Here is a 17613-nt window from a genome sequence, read left to right as displayed (position 1 = left end):
CAAATTCTGCTCTGACATACAGCAGTGCAGCTCCAGTGAAATGACTTAGGTTGCATTGAAGCCAAAAGGGTTGTAACTGTGTAAATGAAAGCATCATTTGTCTCTAGTTGTCTTAAGAGATCCACCAATTTTTGTCAGGCATTATCCAATTGAATTTTAAGAGGGATTTATACAAAGGCAAGTACTTTAAGCAATTTATTGAGATAATTTCTGAAGCGATAGCTCTTGTTTCTGTTGTCTGAAGCTACCACCTAAAAAAATAATTGTTTTTAATGTGTTTGCAGATAGTGTGCAGGAGGAAGACCTAGATGCTGTGGAAGCACAAATAGGTTGCAAACTCCCTGATGATTATCGATGTTCATTTCGTATTCATAATGGACAGAAACTAGTTGTTCCTGGGTAAGGAGTTAAACCTGCTATCAATTTGATTATTTCTTTTTCTTCATGGTGGCCAGTTTAGTTAAACTGAGACATGGAGTGAGAATTGGAATGTCTACTAAGCAGGCTATCCAAAATATTATATACAGTACAGAAGTTAGCTATTATGTTATTTGGGTAAAATCTTCACAAGAACCTATGTCCCACTGTTAGCAGTGCCTTAGCAGTGGGACCTAGGCATCTAAGTGCCTTGCCAATGGAGCTAGGCTTCTAAATGCCCAAGTCACTTTTGAAAATGGGACTTTAATGCTTTTTGAAAGTTTTACCTTTGATAATCAGCAAAATTTTAGCCCTGGATATTTACGTCCTTCAATTACACCAATGTTTACAGAGTTACTTTGTATGCTCTGTGTTGTAATCGAGGGCATAATTAGCCTATTTTGTACCAGAATTTGCAAAATGTGATAAAATGGTCAGAGAACTAATTTCCAGACCTGGCAATCCAAGAATAGTCTTAAGTGGGAGAGGTGGGACCACTGGAAAAGCAAAAGGATAGAATAGAAATTTTGCACCCTACAAAATAGAAATATTTTTTTAAATTTTCCTTATTACTGAAAAGAGGACGTTTCCCTGAAATGTAAAACTGACAGTTCTTGATGTCCTAAGCAAGTGATGAAACATTATTGCATATTGTCCCGACACAGAAACAGTGCACCTTCAAGCTTCTCATGTTTAGCACACTGGGCTGTATTTGAGGGAAAGTAATATGAGTGGTAGAAATACTGCCAAGAATGGTATGTTGATAGAAAATGATGGGGATCTGAGGTGTATTTGTGACACCTCTAACTTCTCACTGGGTGGCAGCCGGAGCCTTTTTTGGTATCTTTTACCCCCAACCCTAGCTCCAGGCGTGTAAGAAGTAACCAGTCAATTCTGCATATTCCTGAGGATGACTTGAACCTTTTACAAGTAGGTATTCTAGAAGAGATTTTCAAAAGGGAATTAGGCAATGGGAGTGACGTGCCTTGTTCCCCTTTGAAAATCTCCCCTCTGTGGGCAAGTAAGTGATTTAACAAAAAAGCCAAGTGCCAAGCACTGATGTAATGGAATTGGTCAGAAAATGGTGTTAACTTCTGGAAATGCTATCTTAGTATGACCCTCAAGGCCTATTAAATCCTGGCTTAATATTACTAATGTATCCAAACTGCACATTTTGAGAGAAAATAGTGAAAGACATAAAACCATTTCTTGAAGGATCTGATCAGTGTTTGTTACACTTCAGAAATTTCCAAAGCTGTTTACCTGCCACAAAAAGAGTGTCCTGCTTTTGCAATGCTTTGGAGTAACTAGGGCTTCATGCTGAGACAGTTTACTTTTTTATCCTATCAACCCTTTTCCTGGTTTTTTTTTTTTTTTTGCTTGTTTTTTTTAAAGCAAGCTAAAAGTCTGGAAGCTCTCTTGACTTCTTTGTTTTATTTTGTTCTTAGCTCTAATACAGATAACTTGAACTAGGCACTGTGTGATTTTCCCTCCTTTCCCCCCACCAGTTACATTGCATTAGAATTAAAACTCTTTCCAATGTCTTCCAACAAACACATCATTCACCAGCCCAACTGTATTGGAAATATTTGTACGTAAAGAGCTACTGCAGGATGTCAATCAAATTGTGCCAGAAAACAATAATCAGAATGCTGCAATCTGCAAAATTTTGTGGTGTTTAACACACTACATATCAGTTTTCATGGTTATTTCAGGTGTCTGCCTTTTTGGATTTAGTGTGCGTTTATAATCTATGGCAGATTGGCCAGCTCAATGTGAAATATTTTTCACAGGTTCTACTGATGAAAAAGAGAAGCATGCTTCATGGGGGTTTTCTTTTCCTTCCAAATGTAACTGAACAATTTTCAAGGCTATGTAAACCCTAAGTCTAGATCCATAAATATGTATCTGTTAAAATAATTGCTGACTTGTTTACGTAACTATTCTTAAGGGATGAGCAGAGTTGTTTAATTTTATTAACTTTTTACATCTGGCTTCAGTCTCAACTCATTTTGAGAATTAATCTAGGTAACAGAATGTGTCTTGTCAAATATTTGTTACTAAAGTTGACAATTTCTACAGAAACTAAGTATTCATAAATATTCCTTTTAGTACTGAAAGGAGTTGATGCAAAACTTGAAGTGCAAAATATAGTCCCAGTTTCTGCCTTGTGAAGCTGCCCTATTATGCTATTTCAATGGTGAACAGATGGCCTGAGGCTGCTTTAACTTGTGAGGCAATTGGCAGTCACCAGAATGGCCAAGAGCCCCCTTTCTTCCTGTGCTAAGCATGGAAAATGAGCAAGACAATATTTGTTAAACCCCCCCCCCCCAAAAAAAAAAATCAGTAAGGCTGGTGTTATGAATTGAAGACCTGATTCTGTAGAAAATATTAAAATTCAGGCTTCTGTGGGTATAAGTTGGGTTTTTTTATGCCTAGTAGTGATGGCAGAGTTAGACCTTAGAATGAGGAGTTATGCACTGAGTAAAAGGTAAAAGCTATCTTTGCATTGTTAATCAAGTATTCATTGTTTCTATTTTTGTTCTTATTGTTCCTTTTAAGGTTGATGGGAAGTATGGCACTATCCAATCACTATCGTTCTGAGGATTTATTGGATATTGACACAGCAGCTGGAGGATTTCAACAGCGTCTTGGTTTGAAACAATGTCTTCCTCTCACTTTTTGCATTCACACTGGCCTGAGTCAGTACATGGCACTGGAGTGTGTGGAGGGTCGTAATAAATATGAGATCTTCTACCAATGTCCAGTAAGGAAGAAATGTTTGTTTATAAATGTATCTTTTTGAAAAAACTGGCATTTGTCCTTTGCATGTTATAAGAAGTGGAATATATAGTATGCACAGTTTAATGAGTGTGTGCTCTTTATACTATGACTGAGCTTTTTAACTGGTAAATAAAAATAATGCCGTCTTTGAGTTGCCCTCAGGTGTACACCAAAATTACCCAAGAAGAATATTTAACACGACAGTGACCTTAGTGTGTAATGCAGTTACTCCCGGGGGAATTCTGTGCCACTGCGCAAGTTGGAATTTTGCAGAAATTAACTTGCATGCAGAATTCTGCCCCCCCCCCACCCCCCAAGAAGTGGGCTGCAGTACTGCTAGCCTCTGCTAAGGGTCAGTGGACTCGGCAGAGCCCAGCTTGCACATAGAAGACGCTGCTGTGGGGAGTGGGGGAGAGAGCTAGAGGGTTCCTAGCAGCTGCAGTTCCTAGCATGCCCTGAGGGAAGGAGAGGGCAGAGTGCAGGAAGCTGTGTGCAAACATGAGGTGGAGCATCAGGCTGTTTCTCCCTCTGGATCCCTGGACTCTCGGGGGGACCCTGCAGCTGGGGGTGAGGTGGGGTAACTGAGCTGATGGGGGGCATGGTGTGGTTGGGCTCTGAGGAGGAAGAGGTTGGTTGTATTGGCTGTGGTGTGGGGGGCCCCACAGTTGGGCTTCGTGGGGGGGAGGTTTCGGGTGTCTGCCCCCTTGACTGGGCTCTGGGAAGGGGAAGGGGCAGAGAAACAGGAACTGGGTTGTCATAGGGGTTTCTTTAACTCTCTACTCCTGGGCAAATTTTTGTGTGTCTGTATTGTTAGACATACTTGCTGACAAGTATTTAAAATAAATTACCAAAATAATTGAAACTTGTGATTTATGTAGTGTTATTCCTACAAATAAAATTTGTAGAATTTTGCAGAATTTTAAAATGTGCATAGAATTCTGATTTTTTTGGTGCAGAATTCCCCCAGTAGTAATGATTGTAGCCAACTTCTATGCAGATTTTAAGACATAATGGGTCAAAATTATTGCTGCTCTAATCTCTTTAATTTGGTAGAATTATGACAGCCATGAATTTGTCCCAGTCTGTTTCAGCAAGTCAGACTTTTTCATTAAGCTTTGTTTTGCATGGTGGGGGCCTTTGGATTTAGCAGTGACTTAGTTTCTTTTCTAGAAAGAGCAAAACAAAGAAAAAATGGGGTATGATCTTTTTGGAAAATATACAATGCTTACTCTACAGTGAAAGAACAGAAAAACAATTTTTAAATCTTATTAAAGCTTTATAAAATTGTTTCAGATACTACAGCGATAGCAACACCCTAATATCTGAGTCTGGTTGTTCACTTGCACCGGTATAATTCCATTGATTTTTTTCAGTGGAGTTTACTCCTATAGGGCTTGTCTACACTACCCGCCAGATCGGCGGCCAGTGATCGATCCAGTGTGGGGGTCGATTTATCACGTGGTAAATCGACCACTGCATGCTCTCCCGTCGACTCTGGTACTCCACCAGAACTAGAAGTGCAAGCGGAGTCGACGGGAGAGCATCAGCTGTCGACTTACCGCAGTAAGTAGATCTGAGTACGTAGACTTTAGCTATGCTATTCACGTAGCTGAAGTTGTGTATCTTAAATCGACCCTGCGCTGTAGGGTAGACAAGCCCTCAGTCTCATTAGTGTGTGGGAGGGATTCAAGCCCTCAATTCCTGAACAGCTTTGTCTCTTTCACGGATTAAAGTGCAAGTATAGTCAGTAAAGGGATTGTTAAATTATTCTCTCTTTAATAAGTGGATCTGCTATCTGTGTTCTATTTTATTGATAAAAATATATTTTTTTCTACTCTAGTTAGCATTGCTGAGCCAATGCAGCTTGTCCACTGTCACCAATAAAATTTTATTTACAAAATCTACAACTGGAGTTTAGTACTATCTGTGGAAAATGCACAGAGTGAATTCGGCTTGACTTCCCTATTCCAGGTTGAGTTCACAGCAGTAGCAATTACAAGCTAACTTTTAATATATTTCTGTTACAACTTCCTACCTGGTCAGGTTGTGTATTGTTTTTAAAATGCACAGTTTAGAAAATATACACCAAGTTTAAGTCTGAAACGCTCAAAAGCAAGATTAAATTATTCTTCATTATTCTCACTGTAGTAAAATTATTGCAGTACATATTACTTGGCATCACAGTAAAACTGTAATGACAAGCAACAACAACAGATACCTTGGCTACAGTCTGACTCTTAATTTTGAATTGAAATTAAGCTAAAACCCCTTGAAAAGCAGTTGTTGAAACTACTGACCTAATTCTAGCTGTCCAGGGCGTTCAGCACAAATTCCTAAAGAAAGATGCTGGAAGCTTGGAACTCTCAAGTAACGGACTTTAGTATAGAACCTTACCCTGTTGGATTCCTAGTTATTTTCCTCATGTGTAGCAATGGGAGTTCTAGTCACCTGATGTTGATGGGGGGGGGGGGGGGAATTGGAAAAAAAAATCTTGTATACCTTTGTTATGCTAAATGTCTATTTTGCCTGGACTATATTATGAGAAATTGAAAGCATTTAAATGTTAATATTTTGTTCCTCTGGAGACAATACAGACCCTTTGGTAGGAAGGAATGTAAAGATGGGAGTTCTAAAAATGAGGCGGAGTTAGTTTTCAGATTATTCTAAGGCTTCTTTTTTTTTTAAATGATGCATGAAGTCTAATTTTCAGATGTGATCACCTTAGCGAAATGTCCAGATTGTGTGTTTGAATGCTCAACTTGGCACATAGACACATGGGACAAACATTTGTGTCTTAAATACTGGTTTGAACATCTGATTGTGGGATTTGGATGCTCTGTTGAAGAAGCTAGATTTGGGCCTAGATAATGCTAGGAAAATATTCTGGTATTTAGGATGTCAAGAAAAAATGTCAGTCTGCTTTTCAGTATACACACTTAATTTTTGTTCCTTTTCTAGGATCAGATGGCCCGTAATCCATCTGCTATTGATATGTTCATTACAGGTAAGAGCATGTTGAAGTGTGTGTGTGCGGGGAGGGGGGATTCATGCAAAAAATACCTTGTTTAGAGATGTCAGTATATCTAACCATTTCATTCTGTCTTAAGTTGCATATATTAATAATAAACATATGCTGTGAGCTGGTTAGTACATGTGCAGAACATTTTGACCTTCACAGAGTAAGCACTAAACTTGTACATGTATTACTGCTGAGAAACCTATAACTGGTATTGGGACTTGAATAATTAACTGAAATAAATTCTAAAACAGTTTTATTTCCCTATTAATGCTTGTCAGTCACACCTCTGTTTTTGAGTTATTCAACACACTGGTCAGTCTGACAAAATATGTAGCCACCTTTTAGGGTAACCATCAGAAGAGCTGTCGGAGACAGGTGGTTCAAAAACACCATGAACCTGTAGCCTGGGAGAAGGATTTTTTAGTAGCCTTTGCAACCATATCACAGGTTCAGTATATATTGTGCCTCCCAGTGAAACATTCTTCTAAATGTAACCATACCTGAAAAGGAAAATGTTCATGGATTTTTCAGGTTCTCTCTCTAACTGCATAGAGGAGGAGAGAGGAAGATTTCAGAGTCATTACTTGATGACTATATAATCCTTGTGATGTTCTGTTGACTATGGGCTTGGACTGTAGTAGGAAGTTTCTCTCATCTTCCTCACCCCCACCCCCCTTTTCTACTGAAGGCTATTGATAGGACCTTACCAAATTCGTGGCCATGAAAAATACGGACCGTGAAATCTGGTCTCCCCTGTGAAATCTACTCTTTTGTGTACTTTTACCCTACTATACAGATTTCACAGGAGACCAGCGTTTCTCAAACTACAGGTCCTGACCCAAAAGGGGATTGGGGGGATGTCACAAGGTTATTATAGAGGGATTGTTGTATTGCCACCCTTACTTCTGCACTGCCTTCAGAGTTGGATGGCCGGAGAGCAGAAGCTGCTGGAAGTTGCATCCAGTTCTGAAGGCAGCGCCTCATCAGCAGCAGCGCAGAAGTAAGGGTGGCAATACTATACCATGCCATCCTTACTTCTGCACTGCTGCTGGCAGCAGTTCTGCCTTCACAGCTGGGCCCCCATGAATCATGAAATTTACAAGTTTTTAAAAAACCCTATGATCATGAAATTGACCAATATGGACTGTGAATTTGATAGGGCTAGCTATATGGAAGCCTTCAACTAACTGAACTGCTTTCCTGTTAAGTGAAAACAGTGCCTTAATTTAGACTTCCATTAATATGCATAATCTATGCTAACCTGCATCACAGGTTGTTTCTATTGCAATACCAATGATGAGTAACAGCCCCACTGGGCCATGCCATAATGCTTTCACTTGTGGGTAAAAGGAGAAGAGAGAAACTCTTACTAAGACTTTCTAGTCCTGCAATTTTGGATTTGCAGTGGCTGTGTATTGGAAAACCCGTCGCTTATTCCACCCCAGAGGTAGCTGTATTGCAGTGCTGGGTGATGAAATCACTGTCTTCTTCCTCACAAGAGTGAGGTTTACTGTCTTGTGCTTTGAAATCTTCAGATGAAAGGGGTTGTAGAAGTTCAAAGTACTATTCTAATTATTTGCAATTTGTGAGGGAGATGACTGCAGTGATCTAGTGTTAATTATTACTTGTCCTTATGGAAATAATGACTTCCAGTTTTGTGTACCAGTATGCTGGCACAACCTATTCCATATAGATGAGAAGATTAATCTACTAAGTATTTCCTACTTTCATCTAAAAACCAAGTGTTCAAACTGCAGAGTGAAGCAGTACAGCCAGTGTGCACCCCAAACTCTAGCATTTCAAGGCCAAGACAAAATATTGAAGATGATTGGATGGGTGATAGAAGAAGGAAAATGGAGAAGAGAAATTATTGGAGACTTCTAAGCAACAGAGGAGCCCCAAAGATGGCAGGACAGTACAAATAATTAAATGGCTTTTTAAGGCAAAATTAGGAACAAGAGATGAGTAAATTATGTTAATTATTGCTTTGTGCCATAGGAACCCTGTGTAGCTTGGGAGAAATGGAATGTTGTTAAATCATTAACTTAAAAATAAACATATTTCACATCAATAATATAAACCAAAAATTAAAGAACTATTGATCTTCCTTTACTAAAACCCATAATATGTTCCTTGAATTAATTGAATTACCTATAGCTTATTTCACTTATAGAGGATAATGTCTTGTCTTTGAGGACTTTGTTCATTAAAGGGATTCTGTCAAGGTTGAATCTGCCCAATAATGAATTTTCTACTGATCCTGATAAATCCAGCTGCTCTCAAAGTGATGACTGCAGGTTTTTGGAAATCTCAGTTTCTATATTGGGTAACCTATAAATCCCAGAGCTCCGAGCTTGTGGTGGTAACGGTGTGCATATTGCACATTCTTCTACCCTACTTTCCAGCTTTGTTCTTGGGAGCACAGAAACTTACAAAATTTTCTAGATTTCTTAGAAACTTTAATACCTTACCTATATATATATAATATATAATCAGATACCTACAAAACAAAACCAAGCTTGTAGGTCCTAGCAAATAGAATATTGGATTAAGTGTGGAGTATAGTGCCTACGAAATAGGTATAGTAATTGCATTACTTGTAAAGCCAACATCGCCTCCTTAAATCATAGCAGTACCAGTAAAGGTCTAAAAGGCAGTTGAAGTATAAAAGCATCCAGAATTGGGCGAGGTACTTCACAATGTAAATAGAAAGCCATGGTTCCTGGCCTGAAAAGTATACAGTCTCATTTTAGCTGTGAAACAGTGAGTGGAGGATGACAAGCAAACCATTTAAGCCACAATTCAGTTCCCAGCAAAAGCAGAGTTTAGTGTTTTGAATAGAGTAGGATAAGGAATGAGTTACTCAGCTACAGAGGTCTGGGAATTGTTTATATTAAGGCCTACGAGCTTTTATATTGCCTATGTTAAAAAGAAAGTTAATATTGTAACTGGCTTAATTATAAGAGTACCTGCTCTTGTAAAACTTTCCCTCTTTGGCATCTAGGTACTTCTTATTTGGAATGGTTCACATCTTATGTAAACAATGTCGTAACAGGTGGCTATCCCATCATCAGGGACCAGATTTTCAGGTATTGTGACTTTGATCTGTAGTGCAGCATAATTACAAGGCAGAGAAAAACAATCTTTTTTTTAAATGATGATTTTTTTTTCCTCACAGCTGGGTGTGGATGTGTGGCATGAGGGTTAATGGGTGGGGATGGAGAAAGAGAGATGTAGTGTATATACAACAGATATAGCTGCAGAATCAAAAGGCTTAAACTAATCCAAAACTAATTTTGTTACCAGGAATATTAGAACTAGTAGCATCACACTGAAGGGACTGTAATTAATACCAGCTCTAATCTATCCACCTGCCTAGAACTTGAGATGCAAAATGAGAGGGCTAGTGAGAAAGATACATCTGCATATCGTGTAGGAGTTTATTGAAGAGCAGTTCTGCATAGCTCAAAAGCTTGTCTCCCACCAACAGAAGTTGGTCCCATAAAATATTACCTCACCCACCTTGTCTCTAATATCCTGAGGCCAAAACAGCTACAACAAAACTGGTAAACAAATGACATTAGCTATTTTAAATAAGGGATTCTTTCAGTGATATGGTCTTTCTACCATTCATTCAAATATTGTATTGAATACATGTATTATGATACTCTAAACAAACAAGATGGATGGAGATGGATTTACCTTGAAGCTCCAAGTGCACTTCTCTAGATGTTTGTTTTTATCTTGGTTGTGTATAACAGTAGTTCTCAACCAGGAGTACTCATAAGGGGGTATATTAACTCATCTAGATATTTGCCTAGTTTTACCACAGGCTACATAAAAAAAACAAAGAAGCAGTCAGTACAAACTAAAATTTCATATGGATAATGACTTGTTTATAGTGCTCTATATCAGAGGTTCCGGAAGTGTGGGGCATGCCTCCCTAGGGGGCTGTGGAGAAAGGTCTGGGGGTGGAGGGTGGTGCATGGTGGGACCTAGGCCAGCCTCCACAGGGGTGGGGAGGGAGCGCCACTCATCCCCTCCCTGCCCCCCACTGTGTTGCAGTCATGCTCCCAGCAGCGTCTCCGGCTCCTAGCGACGGCCCCATCCTTGGCGTGGCTCCACTCCTGCCCACCCCCCCACACACACCTTGGCCCCTGACCACAGCCCCACCCCCAGCTGTGTCCCCAGCTTTGGCCCCCTTACCTTTATCTGTGGCGCGCCCCCCCCCCCCCACGGAGTCACAGTCGAGCTCCTGGAGTGGGGCAGAGGGTGGGTGTGCACACGGTTGGGGGTAAAAGGGGGTGTGACCGCTGCTCTATATTATATGCTATACACTGAAATGTAAGTACAATATTTATTTTCTAATTGATTTATTTTATAATTATGTGGTAAAAATGAAAGTGATTTTTTTTCCCAATAATAGTGCGCTGTGATGCTTTTTTGTATTTCTAAGTGAGGTGAAACTTGGGGTTATGCAAGACAAATCAGACTCTCAAAAGGGGTACAGTAGTCTGGAAAGGTTGAAAGCCACTGGTATATAATAGCCCGTTTTAAGATTAATGGGATGCTGTAAGAACTAAATTTTGTATCTCCAAAATAGATTTGTACACAACCGAATATGAAGAATTGCATGAAGACATTTCTAAAGTCTGCCTTCATAGTTTAAGGCAAGCATTGCACTGTTGTACTAGTGCATTCACAGACTAAAAAAATGTCTAGTTTCATTTAGGGCTAATAGTTGCACACAATAACTAATTTTTTTTCATTTTGGGTTTAATTATTCAAATGCTATTAGTATAGCATGGAAACTTATTCTTCAAAAATATCCTTTTAGCATCTGTATTGAACCCATGAAATTGGATTACGTCATAATAAAGAGTTGGAAATTTCTTTTGTATGTTGCACAGGTATGTTCATGATAAGGAGTGTGTGGCCACAACAGGAGATATTACTGTTTCAGTCTCCACGTCTTTTCTACCTGAACTCAGTTCTGTACATCCACCTCATTACTTCTTCACTTACAGAATCAGGTGAGCATATCAAATGGGCTCCTTTTCCTGATAACGGGAGAGTCTTCTGTCTGGAGTTCAAGCCTCATGACTGTTGCATGTGTATGCACAGTACTCAGAAGTATGGTGAAATTTAGATATCGTATACATATGGGGCTTGGTGTACAGCATGCAATATATTTATTTTAATATAGTTTTAAATCAATTGACTATTTTAAAACTTGGAATGGGTCATCTTGTACTTTATTGAGGAGTTTCTTTTCACTAAATATATAGCACATATCTCTTTGCAAACGTGAAACATTTGTCACAATATTTGTCATGAGTTAAGGAGAAATAGGTAATTAAGAGGAATAATAAAGCTGGAATTAGTGCTCTGGTGTTCCTACTTGTGTCTGTATTCAGGTCACTAGAACATACCACTTAGGGAGTATAGAAATAGTATTTTAAATATTTTATGGTGGTTTTTAGACACGTAAGTAATTCATTTCTATGCAAAAAATATATTTGATTTGGCTCATAGAATTGAGATGTCCAAAGATGCTCTTCCTGAAAAGGCTTGTCAGTTGGACAGTCGGTACTGGAGAATAACCAATGCCAAAGGTGACGTAGAAGAAGTTCAGGGTCCTGGAGTCGTTGGTATGTAAATTGAGAGTTTGAGTTTCATTTTTGCTTTCAGAGCATTCCACTGATGTGAAAATTCTGTAACTTCTGGCGGAGCCATTCTCAGGAATGATGCAAGATGGTGGCTATTCTCTTCTCTTAGCAAACATGCATTCTGTTCCACTTTCTCATATTGCATTGTGAGTAAGTGAAAGAGTTAAACATTCACTTCAATTTTAAAAGATCTAAGGAATATAATTTTTGGTTAACTATTTTAAATTGTTGGGCAAATTTGTATATTAATATACAGTAGTCAATATTAGTATAAGTAGTCAAACCATTTAAAGATTTTTGAATTACTTAGATTGTAAGCTCTTTGGAACTGGAATTGTCTTTTTGTACAGCACCTAGCACATTGGGGTCCTGGTCCATGACTGGGGCTCCTAAGTACTTTGATACAAATAAATATTAATAATCCTGAAGTCTCTAATGCCATCGGTTTTTATCTATGTATTAGGGTTAACAGCATAAGTGCATGTCAGAAGACTTAAGTTTTTTTTTTTTTTGTATTTAGAAATGATTTGTAGCAATAGTTCGGGTTTGTTTTTGTTTTTCTTTTGTTTTTAAAGACACCCCCCCCACACACATGTTGTTTGGGCATTCTTGTCCTTTGAGCTTGTTATAGTGAGTCCTGTTCAGCAAGTTAGGCACTTCTGATTTAGTGAACAATATTCTCTAAAAACCTGCTATTCACTTGTGACTGAAAGTGATGCAAAGATAACTTAGTCACTAGAATGACATGCATCCGACCAAGTGGGTATTCACCCACGAAAGCTTATGCTCCAATACATCTTAGTCTATAAGGTGCCACAGGACTTTTTGCGCTTTTACAGACTAACATGGCTACCCCTCTGATACTAGACACTAGAATGTTCATTAAAACAGGATTTGTTACAACAAGCTTACCTCTTTTTTTTCCCTTTTATTCGTATATTACAGTTACAGAAGCACTTAAACTTTTGTTACTAGCTGTGTATTCCAGCAGAACTCTAACTGAACTTAATGTCTATAGAAATTGATTATATTGCAAGAGGAAAGTATACACTATTTATACTTCAAAACTCCCAATGGTTCTTTGTTGTTTTTTGTATCTGCAGGAGAATTTCCAATAATCAGCCCAGGTCGAGTTTATGAATATACCAGCTGTACTACCTTCTCCACTACTTCAGGATACATGGAAGGGTACTATACCTTCCATTGTCTCTACTATAAGGACAAGTTCTTTAACGTCATAATTCCCAGATTTCATATGGTATGCCCAACATTCAAGGTGTCTACAGCACGCATGGTAAGCTGAGATACAGTTGGTATTGTCATTTGTGCTCGGCTTTTATCCCTAACCTTTTTGCAGAAAACATGAATGAAATTAGCTCTGATAGAATAGTGTACGTTCTCTAGATAAAGGTCTTACCAGACTCCATAATCATGATACTTTTTTCCAGTTTTATAATTTTATTTTATTTCTTAGTATAATGTAGACAATTCCCTACAAGAGGGAAGGACAAGAACAACAATTACAAAATCTGGAGATAGATATAGAGAGAGACGTCTCCTCCACCCCGCCTCCCCCTGAAATCCTGTCCCCTAATTTGAATTCCTCTGAGTTCTTTGGGGTGATTGTGTAGCCAAGAGAATATAACAAAATAGATTAACTGAATCTAACTATCATTTATGATTAAATGTTAATGTCACCTTATGCTTGGATTACTGCATACACTCCATGTGGGGCTTTACTTAGTCAATCCAAAAATTTGAGTGGAGTAGTGGTCTGTCAAGCAGCACATGCTTGTCAGGTGCAGCATATGTCACTGGAGTTATAATATGCATTTTGAATCAAAGATGGCTTGAAGCTAAAATGTTTAATTTTTATCCATGAATCCCTAAATGGATTGGGTCCTTCCTGTTTGATGGGCCACCTTGCCCCCTCCACTCTGTTACAGTTTCAGTGGACGGAGACGCTGAACTTCAATCATCTTGACAATGAGAGTAAACTAGTAATTCGTCCATGAGGGGGTCTGCTATTCTGAAATGGCTTCTACCTGCGCATTCTAGCCCAGGGGTCTGAAATAGTTCGTCTGTGGACTTTCGGGGCATGCTTCCAGGCACATCCATTTATGCAGGCTATTGTAGTGTTGGCTTTAGAGGGAGAACAGAGTTTTGTTCTGCATGTGACTTAGTTTTATGTTGTAACTTGTGACATTGACACCTTTGTAACTGTGAAATTGGATGGATACACGCTTATTTATAAATCTAAATTGTTACATATTTGAGCTCTTTCTGTCTTGGTGTGTGACCTGATTGTAATTTGCTGCCTTCTACATCAGAAGAGTATCTCTGCTTTTCTTGATAGGAGAGAAGTTTCCATACATGTGCTAAACAGGCCTTTTAAGCTGATTGATTTTAAGGTCAAAAGGGACCGTAATGTTCATCTAGCCTACCCTGCACAACGTAGGCCATGGAATTTCGCCCAGTAACTCCTGCATCAACTCCAAAAATTTAATAAATTGCTGTTCTGTTGAATGATTATCTATTTTTAAGGTTTGGAATCAGCTGGTCAATCTGGGTAGTTTTCTTAGCTTGTTTTGACGTAAGTGTAAATGGACTTGATAAAATTTGTAAACTGTTCTATGTCTAGGTAGTTCAGATGGAATTTAGGGTGTTTAATGTTTTTCAGGCCCTGTAGTTAAACACTCAAAGGAAGCAGAAGGCCTTGCAAAATGCAGAGCAGCAAAACAAAACTGCATTGACAAATAAGCAAAAAGAGCCCAGAGTCAACCGATTCCATAAGAGGGGAAATGAAGCTGCTAATTACACTGAAATCCCTGGGCAGGGCAATGCTAAAGAGGAATATGGCACTCAAGTGATGTGATTAGGAGATTACATATTTAAACAGATATTTTGGGAAACTAGCACTGGTTTAGGCTGGTAACAGTGAATGCAAACTGCCAACAGAGGTCACACTTGTAACAGATACATTGCTTTTTTTCTCCCTCTTTCCTTTGGTTCCCTTTATTTAAACCAGGACCTCTCTTCTGTTCCACAAGTTGCAGAAATTACTTGCATTTGATTTGATAATTTAATTACTCTGCCTCTGATACAGATGCTTAGCAAAGGATTATTGTATATTAAAAGTTGAGCGGTACATTGATATTTTAGCGTATTGACTCATTCAGACCTAGTGGCTTAAATTCTGCTCTGTTACATACTTGTAAATCTGAAAGAACTAATTGAATTCAATAGTTAGTGAAGAGCTGGGATTTTTATTGGCCCACAGCTGGGAAGATTTTACAGTATTAGTGCCAGTAAAACCCAGATTTAGTTTTTTGTTCTTGTTTTTAATGCAAAGCTATTTAAAAGAATTTCAGTCATCGGAAAGGTTACACTATGCTTTTTTTTTTTTAACAAGCCTTAATTTTTCAAGCATAAACTCTTAGTAACTATGTTGGTACTACACAGTATCCTGGGGCAGGTCTACACTACAGCCGGGATTGACACTGAGGGTACACTACGAAATTAGGTCAAATTTATAGAAGTCTAGTTTTTTAGAAAGCGATTTTATACAGTCGATTGTGTGTGTCCCCACTAAGTGCATTAAGTCGGCGGAGTGTGTCCACAGTACCGATGCTAGCGTCAACTTTCGGAGCGTTGCACTGTGGGTAGCTATCCTGCAGTCTCTGCCGCCCATTGGAATTCTGGGTTAAGCTCCCAATGCCTGATGGGGCAAAAACATTGTCGCGGTTGGTTTTGGGTATGTCGTCAGTCGCCCCTCCCTCTGTGAAAGCAATGGCAGACAATCGTTTCATGCCTCTTTTTCTGTGTGGGCGCCATACTACTTTCATCAGACAGTGCAATAGGTCTGCAAACCATTGTCATCGAACGACCGCTTCCGCTGCCACTCTGCTCTCCTGATGCTAGGAATCCACCTCGCAGGTCCTCTATATGACCATTGTCATCCGCTGCTGCTCTGCTCTCCTGGTGGTCTCGCAGGGCTGCTTCCGCTGCAACTCTGCTCGGCTGCTCTTGTCTCTCCGTACCACGGCAAGTGTGTAGCCCGCTCAGCTGTTGTCCTGGCAGCAGATAGTCCAGTAGGTTTGCAAAACTGGTCATCCAACCACCGCTTCCCCTGCAACTCTGCTCTCCTGCAGACCCCATACCACGGCAAACGTGGAGCCCGCTCAGATCACTGCAGCAGTTATGAGCTATGTAAACACCTCACACATTAGCATGCAATATATGCAGAACCAGAATCCACAAAAGCAGGCGAGGAAGTGATGACAACGCAGTGAGGACGTGGACACAGACTCCTCTCAAAGCACGGGCCCCAGCAATTTGGCCATCCTGGTGGTAATGGGGCAGGCTCATGCCATGGAACACTGATTCTGGGCCCGGGAAACAAGCACAGACTGGCGGGACTGCATAGTGTTGCAGATCTGGGACGATTTTTCCCAGTGGCTGCAAAACTTTTGCATGCGTAAGGCACTTTTGTGGAACTTTGTGACTTGCTTTCCCCTGCCCTGAAGCGCAAGAATACCAAGATGAGAGCAGCCCTCACAGTTCACAAGCGATAGTCCTCTGGAAGCTTGCAACTCTAGACAGCTACCAGTCAGTCGGGAATCAGTTTGGAGTGGACAAATCTACTGTGGGGGTTGCTGTGATTCAAGTATCCAGGGCAATCACTGAGCTGCTATCAAGGGTAGTGACTCTGGGAAATGTGCAGGTCATAGTGGATGGCTTTGCTGCAGTGGGATTCCCTAACTGTGGTGGGGCGACAGAACGCATATCCCTATCTTGGGACCAGATCACCCAGGCAGCCAGTACATAAACTGAAAGGGGTACTTTTCAGTGGTGCTGCAAGCACTGGTGGATCACAAGGGATGTTTTACCAACATCAACGTGGGATAGCCGGGAAAGGTGCATGATGCTTGCATCTTCAGGAACTCTGGTCTGTATGAACAGCTGCAGCAAGGGACTTGTTTTGCAGACCAGAAAATAACCGTGTGGGATGTTGAAATGCCTATTGTTATCCTTGCGGACCCAGCCTACCCCTTAATGCCATGGCTCATGAAGCCATACACAGGCAGCCTGGACAGTAGTCAGGAGCTGTACAACTATACGCTGAGCAAGTGCAGAATGGTGGTAGAATGTGCATTTGGACATTTAAAAGTGCGCTGGCACAGTTTACTGAGTCGGTTAGACCTTAGCGAAACCAATATTCCCATTGTTCTTACTGCTTGCTGTGCGCTACACAATATCTGAGAGTAAGGGGGAGATGTTTATGGTGGGGAGGCAAATTGCCTGGCCGCTGATTACACGCAGCCAGACACCAAGGTGGTTAGAAGAATACAGCTGTGCATCAGAGAAGCTTTGAAAACCAGTTTTATGGCTGACCAGGCTACGGTGTGACAGTTCTGTTTTTCTCCTTGATGAAAACTTGCCCCCTTGGTTCACTCTACTTCCTTGTAAGCCAACTGCCCTCCCCTCCCCCCTTCAATCACTGCTTGTAGAGGCAATAAAGTCATTGTTTCAAATTCATGCATTCTTTATTTATTCATCACACAAGTAGGGGGATAACTGCCAAGGTAGCCCGGGTGGCTACCCGGGTGGGGTGGGGGAGGAGGGAAGGAAAGGGCCACACTGCACTTCAAAACTTATTGAATGAATGCCAGCCTTCTGTTGCTTGGGCAGTCCTCTGGGTTGAAGTGGTTGGGTGCCTGGAGG

General features: G+C 40.2%; 1 protein-coding gene across 7 annotated transcripts in view; it reads left to right on the top strand.

The window, feature by feature from the left end:
- FBXO3 (F-box protein 3) overlaps positions 1 to 17613 on the top strand; it is an 87046-nt gene that overhangs the window by 17617 nt on the left and 51816 nt on the right. For 4 of the 7 annotated variants that reach the window (XR_006282011.1, XM_038406981.2, XM_043516452.1 and 1 more), the window contains 7 exons: positions 285 to 399; positions 2980 to 3184; positions 6160 to 6205; positions 9225 to 9309; positions 11131 to 11253; positions 11756 to 11871; positions 12993 to 13183. Coding sequence is in view for 6 of the 7 variants with exons in the window: in XM_038406981.2 (XP_038262909.1) it covers positions 285 to 399; positions 2980 to 3184; positions 6160 to 6205; positions 9225 to 9309; positions 11131 to 11253; positions 11756 to 11871; positions 12993 to 13183 (881 nt within the window). In the remaining variant the exon portion in view is untranslated. The other 3 variants (XM_043516450.1, XM_043516451.1, XM_038406982.2) reach the window with 3 other exon arrangements.

This window comes from Dermochelys coriacea, chromosome 6 (assembly GCF_009764565.3).
Source record: "Dermochelys coriacea isolate rDerCor1 chromosome 6, rDerCor1.pri.v4, whole genome shotgun sequence".
Taxonomy (NCBI): Eukaryota; Metazoa; Chordata; order Testudines; family Dermochelyidae; genus Dermochelys; species Dermochelys coriacea.
This window is presented reverse-complemented; position numbering and strand designations above follow the sequence as displayed.